The sequence below is a fragment of the Chiloscyllium punctatum genome, chromosome 16, assembly GCF_047496795.1.
Source record: "Chiloscyllium punctatum isolate Juve2018m chromosome 16, sChiPun1.3, whole genome shotgun sequence".
Taxonomy (NCBI): Eukaryota; Metazoa; Chordata; class Chondrichthyes; order Orectolobiformes; family Hemiscylliidae; genus Chiloscyllium; species Chiloscyllium punctatum.
In genome coordinates, this window is record NC_092754.1 from 3,152,515 (window position 1) to 3,166,473 (window position 13,959).

A 13,959-nucleotide genomic window follows, 5' to 3' on the forward strand; every position below is an offset into this window, starting at 1 on the left:
TGATGGAAACCCACAAAACAAGACAGAATAATTGCTTGAGAATTTTTGAAGCTGATGACAATAATGGCAAGAACTTCACTTAAGTCTTGTTTCAGAGGGTGGTTAAGAGTCAACCACGGTCTGGGTCTGGAGTTAGATGTAAGCCAGACCAGATAAGGATGACATTTTCACCCAGTCAGTGTATGTTTTATTTAAAACCGGGTAATTTACTGTAATGTTCAGCACCATTCATGATTCATACTGGAGCAGTCAATGTCTAAATGCAGCAGGACTTGCACAACATTTAGGCTTGGGCTATTATAGCTTTCATGCCATAAGTAACCAATAGACATCTCCCACAAGAGCAAATCTGGTCATCACCCCTTGATGTTCAGTGGCATTTCAAGTGTGTAAATAGTTCGTGAAATCCCTACAATGCAGATAGAAGTCATTCAACCCATTGAGTCTGATCCTCCCCCTATAACCCCACAATTACTCTATCAAACACCAAACTTGCACATCCCAGGACACTATGGGCAATTTCCCATGGCCAGTCCATGTACCTGCACATCTTTGTGCTGTAGGAGGAAATGAGCACCCGCAGGTAACACATGTCTACATGGGAGAATGTGCAAACTCCGCACTGAGGGTGGAATTGAACCAAGCTCCGTGGTGCTGTGCTAACCACTGTGCCACTATATTCTTAAATAACTTGATGATCCCTGCCTCTATCACACTTTTTAGGCAGAGTTCCAGATATCACCGCCTTCAAGGTGCAAACATTTTTCTTTAAATCCCTTCAATCTCCTAGTTCTAACTTTAAAAATGTGCCCCCTGAATATCACCCTCTCTGTTAAATGGGGGGCATTTCTCCAAATGTACTTTCTTTATACCCCTCAAATTTTGTACAATTTAGTCATTTCCCCACCCACCCTTTTGATCTAAGGAAAATAACCAGCATATCTACACTCTCATCATAGCTGAATCATTGAACTTCGACTTTGACTTCTACTTGGTGTGTCGAGCCATGCAGGTTTATTTCTGTCTGAAAATACTGTTTCTGTTCCTCCACACTCAAGAATGAATTCTGTTATTCACAGTCGTCTTCTCACTACATCCCTTGCCCAAAACCATAAATCTGTGCTCCCAAGCCCTACCAGTGGCATCTGCGCCAATTTTTACAAGTCTTTGAAGAAATTAAATATAAAATCAAAACTGAAGCAAACCAAATAGCGGCCTAATTGCTTGCATCAGATTGGGGTAAGAATGTGTGGAGGTATTATTCAGCTAAACTGGAAATCTAACTGTCCAGTGTTTTTCTCACCATTGGTCTTTGACTGTTCAACTCATTTTTAAGTTGCACTGAAATTTGACCATCTACTGACAGCATATTAACTTAATGTTCAATTGCACACGTACTAAGTACATTTTTGTAACAAGATAGCAGGCATTGGGAGTGCTTTGATTTATTGTTGTCGCATGTACCCAAGTACAGTGAAAAGTTTGTTTCGCAAGCTGTGCAGGCAGATGATAGCAAACAAGGATATGGAGAAAGTGACATTCCTTATGCCCAAAATGTTGACTCTCCTGTTCCTCGGATGCTGCCTGACCTGTGCTTTTCCAGTGCCACCCTTTTTTTGACACAACAGGACATACTGATCATAAGGTTTTTAGACAGCGAGGCAAGGTTACAGCTGCACAGGATCAAAAATATTGCATATTCAGAAAGTTCTGGAACTCTGTAAAATAGTGACATTTATTACATTGGATGCAAGAATTCGCTGAATTTTCTGATGAAGGGTCATCTCAATCTGAAACAACTTCCTCTCCTCATGCTATCTGGTCCACTGAGTATTTCCAGCAATTGCTTTAAATCGCTGACTCGATTGATTTTTTTTAAAATTAGCTCTTAGTGTCATTAAATTGCTTAAGATTTTAAATATCACTTGCATTGGAGTACTGAAGGTGACAATTTATAACTGTTTGATTTTTAAGGAAACATAGCTTAGTAACCTTTTTATATTTAACAGTATTGCCATCACTGAATCTTCTACCATCAAATTCCTGGGGGTTACTATTAAGGAGAGTCTTAATGTAAATGCTGTAGCTTAAAACCACGTCAGAGGCTATGAAGTTTGTGCGCAACTTGGCTCAACACCCCTCAACCCTATTCACGTTATAGGGCATTGGTCAAAATGCCAGGAGTACTTTGCTCATGTCGGTTGAATGAAAGTCCAGAAATGGTCAAGAAGCGACTCGACTTGGTGCAAATTCTTCACAAAATGAAATTTGTATTCATACAACTTGTGATTTGAAATTATAATTTACATTGCTAAGTTGAAAATACTTAGCTTTTGAAACAGCACATTGTTCCCTTAGAAAAATTCCACCATACCTTATTTATGATTGTTTGGTATTACTAAAACTTAAATTGCTTAAAAGCTGCAAAGTCGAGCTTTTAGCCTTTCACTGATTGAAACTAGGACTCTAGAAACCAAACTTTTTGAGAGTTCACCCATTTTCTAACAGCTTGAAAGCAATACTGATTTATTGGACTGAGACTAGCATGGCAATGCAGCAGGATATGACTCGGTTCTAGTTAGCTAACTAACCTCCGATTAGGGAGGGAAATTGGTCATGGTGTTGCTGTAGGAATGTCGTAGAGATAGGCAGCTTCCAGCGCCTTTCTGGAAAAAAGGTGCAATGTATGCACCAATTCGCTTCATATCTCACACCAAACAATATCTTGTGTTTGAATATGTGTAGCTTCCAGTTCACAAGTGAAATACACCTTGGCTTCACACTGCATGTTTAGGTAAAACCTTAAATCAAGTTTGAAGAGCTTTAGCCAGGATTGCTGGGTGGACTATTTTATTGGATAGTATGTTGGCATTGCTTGTTCCCAAAGCATGTATTTGTATTGTCTACAATAACCTTAATATAAATCTGGATTGGTCCAGGAAAATCTGGTTTAAGAAGTGACTTCTCTTGTGTTGATCATAGTGATTAAACCAAGTTTATTGGGCAGCATATGTGGGGAAATAGAGAGGGTTAACATTTAAGCATGTTCACTTTACATCAAGATTTCCAGCATCTGTTGTGTTTTACTGAGTGGAATAGTGTCACTGTTAACAATGAAAGCTTTGTGCTTCAAGCTGAAATTTCTTTTTTCAGTCATCTCAAGTTTATTGAAATAGTTCTTATTAAAGAGGGAATTTTGAGAATATACTGGAAGCATTGATTTTTCATTGATTAGATGCTTTAACAAAAAAAGTTGTTTGCGTTCAACATTTTGCTTGTAATGAATACTTGGGGAAGGTTGGCTCTTGCAATCTTCCCAATTGGTCATTATCGCAAGTGCCAAACCTGCCCTAGCCTGTTACTGACATCCTGCTGTCTTTCAAATTACTTTGAGTCAACCTGATCTCACATTGTGACACATTTCCAATGCAAGTAGGGCTTGGACCCAGACATTCTAGCCCAGAAGCAGGAATACTGCTGTTATGCCTAGAGTCCTCTGACTGTCTTAGTATTGTGAACATGACTGTCATTCAAGATGTTGCCCTTAAAGGACTGAATGATATTTTGACTTAGTTGGCTGTAAGTTTGATTAATTCCTGCTCAGTGAATAAAATTGTTTACTACTACCTGTGAAATTCAACATTTATGATGTGATCACATGGCTGAGAAGGTAGCTATTCAGCCCACAATGTTGCACCATCTCTTCAGTTAAGAAACACTAAATACTGGCAATCTTGTTTTTTTTCCCATGCCCTTGAATGTTATTTCTAACTAAATAATCAACCAATAACATCTTGAATCCTTCGATTGAAGCTACCTCCACCATTCATTTAAGGCAATGCCTTCTGGACTCTAACTGCTCAGCTCGCATTTGTTTCTTTAGCAGATCACTTTAAATCTGTCTTGTAGTTCTTTATTCTTTACATAAGTGAGAACACTTTGTCCCTATCTATTCTTATCCAGCCCCCTTAGATTTTGAAAACTACTATCAGATCTCCTGTGAGGCACCTTTTCCAATCTGACCTCATAATTGAGGTTCCTCATTTCTGGAATTTTCTCATACTTTAACTGTGTACTTTTTCCAGTTCATTCACATCCTTTCAATGATGTGGCACCCTGAAATGTGTACATTATTCCAGCTGAGATCTAACCCATGTCTAATAAAAGTTTAACATCTTGATCTTCTACTCTTTGTCCCTCTTAATAAAACCTGAGGATACTGTATTCCTTATTACTCTCTCAACTTGTCCTACCTTCAGTGATCTGTACACACACACTCATAGGTCCTTGCATCCCCCATATTCTTCATACTAAATACATCACTTCATATTTTGCTGCATTGAACCCCACCTGCCACCTGTCTGCCCATTCAGACTAGCCTGTCATTTTGGAGTTTTTGATGATCCCATCAATTTTAAACTCTTCTAAATGTATTGTCATTTACAAACTTTGAAATTTATCCCTGCACATGAGATCTGGAACATTAATATATATCTGGAAAAGTAGAGCTCCCAATACCAACTCCTGGGGAACATCACTGCTACCTTCTTCTAGCCTGAAAAATATCTATAAGCCACAACTATTTCCTGTTGCTCAGCCAAGTTTGTATCCACATTGCTACTATCCTTATTCCATGACCTGTAACTATCCTTACAAGTCTGTATGGTATTATATTATCTCACCTGGAACTCAATGTACATCATGTCAACGGCATTATCCTCATCGGCCTTCTGTTAAGTCTTCAAAAAATTCCAAGTTGGGCACAATTTCTCCTTCAGAAATCAAGGCAGACTCTTTTGTAATAAACCTATCTGTAGAATGACTACTAACCCTATCCTGAATAATTGTTTCTCGAAGCCTCTCCCCTAAAGTTAAATGAACTGGCCTTAAATTACTGGTCTTATCCTTACAACCTTTGCTGAGCAAGGTTTATAGCAATTGCAATTTTCCGGTTGTCTCATACTTCCTCCGAGTCTGGGGAAGACTGAAAGATTATGGTCAGTGCTCCTGTAATCTTCACTCACCCTTCAAAGTCCTTGAATGCATTTCATCCATCTGATGTTTTGTCAACTTTTAATTACTAAGTGTATTCAACATTTTGTTCCTTAGGAATTTTGAATCTTCAAGTGGCAGTTTCTTCTGGATTAGTATCTCCCTCTTTAGTAAAGACCAGCACACAGCAGTATTCATTTAACACCTCTGCAGCACTTGCTGCCTATCTGGTTGCTGATCAACCCTGCTCTTTTTTACCACTTACTATTTATGTTCATACACTCTCAAAAGACTTTGGGTTCCCCTTTGTCAGTTGCCACTTTTTTTTTGTAATTTTCTGTTTCAATTTGCTTTTTCACCTCCACTCTGAGCTTTCTCAATTTTCAGTTTTTTACCTGACACTTGTGTACTATTTACCATCCTTTCTATGTACTTTTATAATTCAAGGCTTAGTCCTACCTTTTCTATTTGAGATAATAAACTTTGTATTCATACCATCTTTGAATCCAATGCTCAGTTACAAATATTGCCCACTAACCCCTTGTTTCGGTCAATCATCCCAAGTTCTCTCCTTCCCCCATTGAAGTTAACTTTCTGCCAATTGATTTTTTTTTAAACTTACTTTGGATGAATGCTGGTCATTCTTCACCATCATTCTGAACCTTAAAATACAATGGTCACTGTCTCCTTAAATATTCTCCCCGGCCACTTGATTCACTTGGCCCACCTCATTTTAAGAACCTGATCCAATAGTGCACTTGTTGAACAGGACATATTCTGGGTCTGGAACTTCCCTGCGTGCAATCTAGGAGCATTTGCCCTGTAGCTATCTCAGTCTATATTTGTGCAACTAAAGTTTCCAGTATAACTCCTGTCATGTTGGCATCATAATTCTGTAATGACAGAATTGACAGTCGGACTACTAAGATCCCTTGGAATCCTAGTAGCACACAAATTCACCAACACTCAAACAAAAACTAACCAACTTAAAAGACCCAGTACAACCCATGGACAAAACCAATGTCATCTACAAAATTCCATGCAAGGACTGCCACAAACACTACGTAGGACAAACAGGAAGAAAGTTAGCCACCAGGATTCACGAACACCCGTTAGCCACAAAAAGACACTAGCCCTCGTAGCCCTACACACGGATGAAAAAAACCGCCATTTTGACTGGGACAATTCATCTATTCTGGGACAGGCTAAGCAAAGACATGCCAGAGAATTCCTAGATGCCTGGCACTCCAACCACAACGCTATAAATAAACACACAGATCTAGCTGCCATCTATCAACCCCTCGGAAAACGATAGGAAATGACATCCCAAACCCCGGGAACCCCATCCAGGAGAAGTATATAAATAGAAAGCAGGAGTCAGCAGCTTCGCTTCACTTGGAGGTCACCACTGATGATGTTACCTAGCCAGGCAATGAAACGTCTGGATATCAAACCTACAGCTCAGCGAGCAAACCTACACCCTAAATTCTGTAATTCCCTTGCCGACTTATTCTTTCTACCCTTTCCACTCTGTGGTCTATAGACTACACTGAGCAATGTGCCATTGTACTTCTCTTTGTCTCTTAACTCTAGCCAAACCGGTATTGTCCTTGAACCATCTGGGACATCCTCTTTTGCCAGCATTATAATGTTCTTGCTTAACCAACACTGCCACACTTCTGTGTGCCTCCCCACCTGCCTGCATGCTTCATGTTTTCTGAACACCTGTACCCAGGCACATTTAGTACAGTCTTTTCCCACCCTTGAGCCAGGTTGCTGTTATCAGCACAACATCATGTTTCCACATGGCAATTTGTATCTAACTCAACAATCTTATTAACTGTACATGCATTCTCATGTGTTCCATAATACTGATTTAGGCTCTTCTTTCTCCATACTTTTACTTCATCTATTAATTTATTTGCTATGCTAATGCCACTTGTATCTCCAAGTACAGAGTAACCTCACTTATCCAAATGAAACGAGAGGGGAGTCTTTTGGTCAGAAAAATGTTTGGATAACTGAGCTGATCATAAACAAAGGAAGCCATACTGAACATAATTACCTAAAAACCTGTTTAGAGTTGGTTTATCTTATTCAATCAATAAAATGTATCCAAACACTGGATATTACTTAAAGATCCATGATATTTTACAAATAAAATGGCTTTTTGGTTTGTGTTTGACTTAAGTCTGGAAATTTTCGCTGACATTTTATGTTTTATCCTGCCCTTGACAGCAGCTGGCATCTTTCTGTTCTGTGTCTTCCCACCATCCAGACTAACCCAAGTGGTGTCTGTCCCTCCTCTGACTGCCGAGCCCTTAGAGAGGAGGTGTAAAATACAAGGGGAGCATGAGAGAGGGGAAAGATTTGTTTGCTGACTTCAGTTTCCGTCCCCTTGTCAATTTTGTTTTTGTGGGGGTAATGTTTTCCTTGTACTTCCTCCCATCAAGTTTTCCTCCTGTTTATTTTCATGTATACTAACTCACTGATTTGCTCTCCCCATCAAAAAAAAATTACCTTAAATTTTCTGGCCAGCTGAAATATATTGAACTACTTTTTGGAGAAAAAGACTTGTCATGGGATAATGGGCGGAAAAAGCAATGGAACCAAAATGCAATCACATTTTTTGACTGCCTTGGAGAATGAGCTGAGGAAAAAAATTGTTGGGTTTGCAAAATGGAACGAGTCAGTGGATGCAAGTTTGCTCGCTGAGCTGGAAGGTTTGTTTTCAGACGCTTCATCACCATATTAAGTAACATCAACAGTGAGCGTCCAGTGAAGCACTAGTGTTATGGCCCGCTTTCTGTTTGTGTTTAGGATTCTTTGGGTTGTCATTTCCTGCTCTTTTTTTTTTCCTGAGGGTGATAGATGGGATCCAAATCACCGTGTTTGTTGATAGTTATGGTTGGAATGCCACGCTTCTAGGAATTCTCGTGTGTTTCTCTGTTCGGCTTGTCCTAGAATGTCTCAGATTGACCGGGACAACACACCTATCCTAGGACAAGCCAAACAGGCATGCACGAGAATTCCTACAGGCATGGCATTCCAACTGGAGCTCTTATCAACAAACATAATTTGGATCCCATCTATCATCCTCTGAGAAAAAGAACTGGAAATGACATCACCAACCCAAGGAAACCTAAGCACATAATTAGAAAGCATGCCATAACTGGAGGCTCACTGAAGAGGTTACCTCATGGTGATGAAACATCTGAAAACGAACCTTCCAGCTTAGTGAGCAAACTTGCATCCAGAACTTCAACCTGAGCTACAAATTTCCAAACTTGCTGACTCCAGTGGGGGAACAGTGAGTCAATTTTGAGCGAATCTTGCTGTTAAAGAGCGCACAGTTCGGGCTTGCACACTTGTGTGTTCACAGCCTCAGACCTTTGTCCTTGAGGAGAATAGGTGTCAGAGAGCCTTTTCATTAAAAAGTATAAGACTTAATCCTAAAGTCATGTCTCGAATATATATTTGAAGTTAATTATTTGTTAAAGCATACATGCATCTATATTCCTGTTCAAATTTACAAAACATTGCAATAAATGGATGAGGAATAGAATTTTCCTATTTCAATTGAAACGCATGTACAGGGACCTTTAGGTCTTGTTCGGATAATCCGAAGTAGATCGGATAACTGAGGTTATCCTATATTTTGTGAAACCTGGTATTTTACTCTCTTGGTTTCCGCACTCGCTTTGAGGGAAGGGTAATCTTGTATCTAATGTTTTCTCAGTACCTCACTGCTGTTAATTTATTTTCGATTTCCTTTTAATGTTCCTGTCTTCCTTCTCAGTTGCTCGCTATACATTATATCTGCTCCTTCAAATCAGCTGTTGTGTGTGTAATCCAAATTGGCTAATCCAGTTTGAACTAGTCAATGTAGTTGACATGAGTACAAGAGCAGCAACACAATTGCCACTGAGATTTTATTTTAATTATGGATGTAATCAGTCAGCATCAATTAAAATCGATTATCTGGTTATTATCCTAGTGCTATTCATGAGAGCTTGCTGTGCACAGATTGGCTTCCAAGTTTCCAATATTATAGGTGACTGAACTTCAGATGTGATTTATTGACTAAAATATTTTGGGGTATCCTGAGGGTGTGTAATATGCTGTGGAAATCCATATCTTTAATTTCATCATGAGCATTCAGTTATTTGGACTACGGATCCCCTTAAAGAAACCTACAATGTTGGAGTATGTACAAGGGAACTGGTTGTCAGATTAATTGATGACCATATACCTGGAAAACTAAATTACTTGCCTATACTACAAAATTTTATTTGGTAATCGAAAATGCCAACAGATAAATGCAATCAATGCTGGGCAGCCAGTAATGCCCACTTGCAGGTGAATAAAAATGTTTTATTAATTTGATATGTTACACCAATTCCTGTTATGTTTTATTTTGTTCATTTGAACACTATGCATATCTGGTCTGTGCATAATAATTGTGACTGAAAGCTGGTATTTCACTTGACACTGAACTGGAGAAGTTACTGATACTTAAGCCAGCCATTAAAAATGTATCTGAGATTCACCTGTATTTAGGCAAAGTTTAGATAAGCCCAGCATGCAAACTGAAGTTCTTGCAGTATCTTTAATTTATTTGGAAGTCTGTGTGTGTCAGTGAGAATAATAAAGGATTGAATGCCAACTGGTTTCTTTAGGCTCACCAGTAAGTTAAGTTTTATTAGAATTGCCCTCCAGTCATTGGTTGCAACAACTTTCAATTTGCTTGCAAGACATCTTGATAGTGCATGAATTCACTGATGCTAAACACCTGTCAGATTTCACAGCAGGTCTAAAGATAACTACTGCAGGCTAAGAAAAATGCCATTGAGTTATTCCTGGGAAGCACACTCTCTCTAAGTAATGTCCATTTTATTTAATCCAGTGGTTTGTGTTCATAATTAACCTTTTTATATGGGACCAGCGTGCAATAAGAATGAAACAAAAACAAATTGCTAGAGAAACTCAACAGGTCTGGCAGCATAAAGTAATACGGTATGGAAACAGGCCTTTGACCTCTGAGAAGGAAGCAGAGTTAACGTTTTTAGTCCAGTGACTCTTCATTGGAGCTGTTAGCGAGGAAAGATTAGTATTTATGCTCGGTCAAGTGGGGTGGAGGGGAGACCTGACTGAGTGACTGGTTGGAGAGACTGACCAGAGATAAAGAGGAAAGGGATAGATAAATAGGAGATTATTAACAGCAGACCAGGACAGAAGAAAAAATGAGATGATAGTTGAATGAGAAACTGGATTAGCAGTCCTGAATGCAATCCGTCATCTACTGTGATCATGGGCCTAGGAATATGTGGGAATGGGTGACTGTGCTAAAATCAAATGTCATAACTGGGATGGGTGTGGGTTGCATTCAACACAGCTAACCCATTTTCTCACTCTATCTCTTACTCAGCTTTTCTTCTGTCCTGGCCTATTATCTATCATCTCCTTGCCCACCTACCCCTTTCATGTCTTTCTCTGTCTCTCTAGAGTCGATTTCTTCCCATTTGCTCAACCCCCCCCCCAAAAAAAAATTTCAATTTCAGCATAAATACTATTTTTTCCAGGCTACTAATAATTCTGAAGAATCACCGGACATGAAACGTTAAGTTTGCTTTCTCCTGTCAGGTGCTGCCAGACCTGTTGTTTTTCAATTTGTTTTTGTTTCAGATTTCCAGCATCTCCAGTTCTTTGTTTTATTTTTATTGTGGTAAAACTGACTCTGTGACTAAGAAAATTAGGATCATTGGAATATAACAATAACGCTGGACCAGTTGGTAGGTGTTAATAGCATTAATAATGTTCGAGGTCAAATCTGGGCCTTGCCTGTTATACTGGAGCTGTCTAGATGCATCAGCTACTGAGAAAGTTGAAGCTACACGGAGAGTGAGTAAATTAGTGTGATTAAAATGACATAAAGGTCATTCATTGCACTGAGCAGTAAATGGTACTGACAACTGTATGGATTAATCTTGTTCTAAAAGCATTAATCCTGCCATATTTTTTCATAAAAAGATTAAAGGATTTGGTGTCATTGCCTCGCTGCAAACCCAGTTTAGGAGAATGGGCCAATAAACATGCTGGTTGAAAGGCATTTTATAGTTAAGATTTAATCCTGGCACAGTACTGATACAGCTGTTCTCTTCAAATATAATTGCCATCTTGGTGAATTGGGCAATGAATTTCATCAGCCACAGTTAACATTTTATGTTCATGTTAAATTTCATCTGTAGTTAGCATAAAAACAGAACTGTTCAATGTGAATCAAAACATAAATATTGCCTAAAGCTGTCGGTTTGTCATTTGAATTGGGGATTATTTGAAAATTTAGTTTGTTTGCTTTTGTAGTTTGGATTTTTCGAGAAGCTGTTAAATGGATGTCTTGTGACGTAAGATGAAGTTCATAAACAATTTAAGTTAGAACTTTTGCAACTTAGCCATTTGTTTTTCATAGTGGCAAAATTGATAGTTAGAACTTCAGCTAATTTTAACTAAGAATTTGATTTATGAATGGGAGTGAAATGCTAGTAGATTCTTCTGGATAAATGGCAAGAGATGGAATCTGTTTTTTTTTTGTAGTCCTAGTTTCTCAGTGGTTTCATCTCTGGTTATGAATGGAATCTGGCCATTGTTCCATCTCAATCCCAACTTTCTGTAGGCTTAATATTGTAAGTGGAACTTGCATGTCTTATAGCAGTGACTGGATTTAGGTCATGGATTGCAGTGGGTTTATATAATCAGCAGGTTTTGTTAAACCGATTTGGCTGAGCCGCAGAATCAACTACACTGAGCCTGAGTGCATTATACTGCTGAGGAAGACGCAGTCCTACACACCTAGCAAATAGACTAGACTGGAAGAAAGTTTTGAATCATTTAAGACAAGTTAATATTTAGAAACTCAAAAAGAATTGTAAGTATGTAACAACTAAAAGTTCTAAAGATTTCCTAATTCAGATTGCTGCTGTTGGAGATTCTTTATTCTTGTCAGTGCTAAGAGCATTTAAAACAGATATGCAACTCACGAGAAAGCTTTAGGTGCTCTGACATGCTAAATTTGTATAATTGCATATTTTTGTTAATCTGTTCATATGTATTTACTAAATGAAAAATGTGCAAGAAAGTTCTCAACATATTTTAAAAGTTTGGTTGCTTTTTGGTCCTATACACTATAAATCCTTACCTATATTTTAGCTACTTTAGGAGCTCTAGCATGTATTTTTCTTCCTCATGGCGGAGAATGTGACTTTCTGCTGTTTTTCTTTCAGAAATCAGTGTGACCAAGTGGAGGCAATAAAGCACAAGTTTAGTACAGGAAAATGAGTGAGCTGGATCAGTTACGTCAAGAGGCCGAGCAACTGAAGAATCAGATCCGAGTGAGTATTATATCACTTGGTCCACTTTGCGAAACTTGTATTTTAGTTTGGCGTGAATTCATGTGGCTGGATTTTTAAAAATTAAGCTTAAAAGGGATGGCATTATATTGCTACTAAAATACTGTACTTTAAATGGTAAATTATAGGTTTGTATGTAATTTCTTGAATAGCAAGTTTGGTATCTTGAAAAGCTTTCTTTTGGAGGTGGAGTGCATTGTGATTGGCCTGCAGAGTGTACTTTTTGATGGGAGCTGATTAGGTTGTTTGCATTTCCTGCATTTGAAACCACCTTCTCCCAAAGTGTGCATTTAATTGAAATCATTCAACGTTGTCAGTAAGTCCGAAGTCTCCAGGGCATTAAGGTACTACTTAATCCTCATCTTGTATGTTCCTGATTATGTTTCATGTATGTACAATGCCTGCATAACAACTATTGTCCCTGAACACTCTGGATTCTGTCAAAGACCCTCTAAATAGTTGTTTTTATAGGTCTTTGATTTCTGTCTCAAATGGGGGCAGTCAGATTGTTTGTGAAAATTTATGGCAAGGTTTGAGAGGCTTTAGGCCTCATTAACTACAAAACATGTTTACACGGTTGGCAGCTGACTTCCCTCTGGTCCATCATGCACCTGGTATAAATTACCTATTTGCAAAGTTTCCATTGTTGGATGAAGAATTTAAATACGTTGGCTCCTTTCAACTGAACACCTTACGTACACATTTTGTATTACATCAAGCTCACAGCACAGAAGTATTCCACCCACATTGGTAGTGTTTATGCTCTTTTCTCACCCTCAAAGATTCAAATACTTCACTGACTGTTTTTGAAAAATGCATTTATGTTGTTGTACAGAATATGCCAAACAAATCAGTTTCTCCAGCATTTTGGTATAAGTTCTGCAGAAACAATCAATTGGAAAAGTGTTAACCATTGAAGTACTCAAGCTGAAAATGTTTCTGTTTGAATGAGGAGTTCTCATTTCAAGCATCTGCTATCTGAATTATCCTGACCCAATCCTCAAAGCACTGTGCTGTACTAATTTGGCCATTCCTGCCCATTACTTGTTCTAGCCATCTCTTGACTCCTCAGTCACTAAGGAGCAGACTTGTACTTTCAATCCATAACCCAAACTGCTGGGTTATGACTTTTGGGCCGAGCAAGTTTTTATTGGCCTGTATTTGAACATGGAGTTAGGATATAAATGGCCAGTGTCCTGTGCTTTCTGCCACCTGGGTTCAGTTGGACAGTTTTTAAAATTGTTCAGCTAAGTTTGCAACCGACCAATTCTTGATGCAAGAACCCAACCCAGCAAATATATATTTTGATGAATAGCTGTGAATGATAAAATTGGATCAACTTGGAAAGATTGCACCACCGGTAAGTCTGTTTATAGGTTAAAAACAATGACTGCAGATGCTGGAAACCAGAGTCTAGATTAGGGTGGTTGTGGAAAAGCACAGCAGTTCAGGCAGCATCTGAGGAGCAGGAAAATTGACGTTTCGGGTAAAAGCCCTTCATCAGGAGTAGAGGCAGGGTGGCTGCAGAGTGGAGAGATAAATGAGCCTATTATAGACTTGT

At 38.7% G+C, this 13,959-nt stretch overlaps 1 protein-coding gene across 3 annotated transcripts in view; it reads left to right on the forward strand.

The window, feature by feature from the left end:
- Positions 1-13,959, forward strand: part of LOC140486902 (guanine nucleotide-binding protein G(I)/G(S)/G(T) subunit beta-1) — a 69,383-nt gene that overhangs the window by 33,817 nt on the left and 21,607 nt on the right. For 2 of the 3 annotated variants that reach the window (XM_072585996.1, XM_072585994.1), the window contains exon 2: positions 12,273-12,380. In XM_072585996.1, the coding sequence (XP_072442097.1) occupies positions 12,324-12,380 (57 nt within the window). In that variant the 5' untranslated portion in view covers positions 12,273-12,323. Of the gene's footprint in view, positions 1-11,781; positions 11,918-12,272; positions 12,381-13,959 lie in introns of those variants that run through there. The other variant, XM_072585995.1, reaches the window with a different exon arrangement.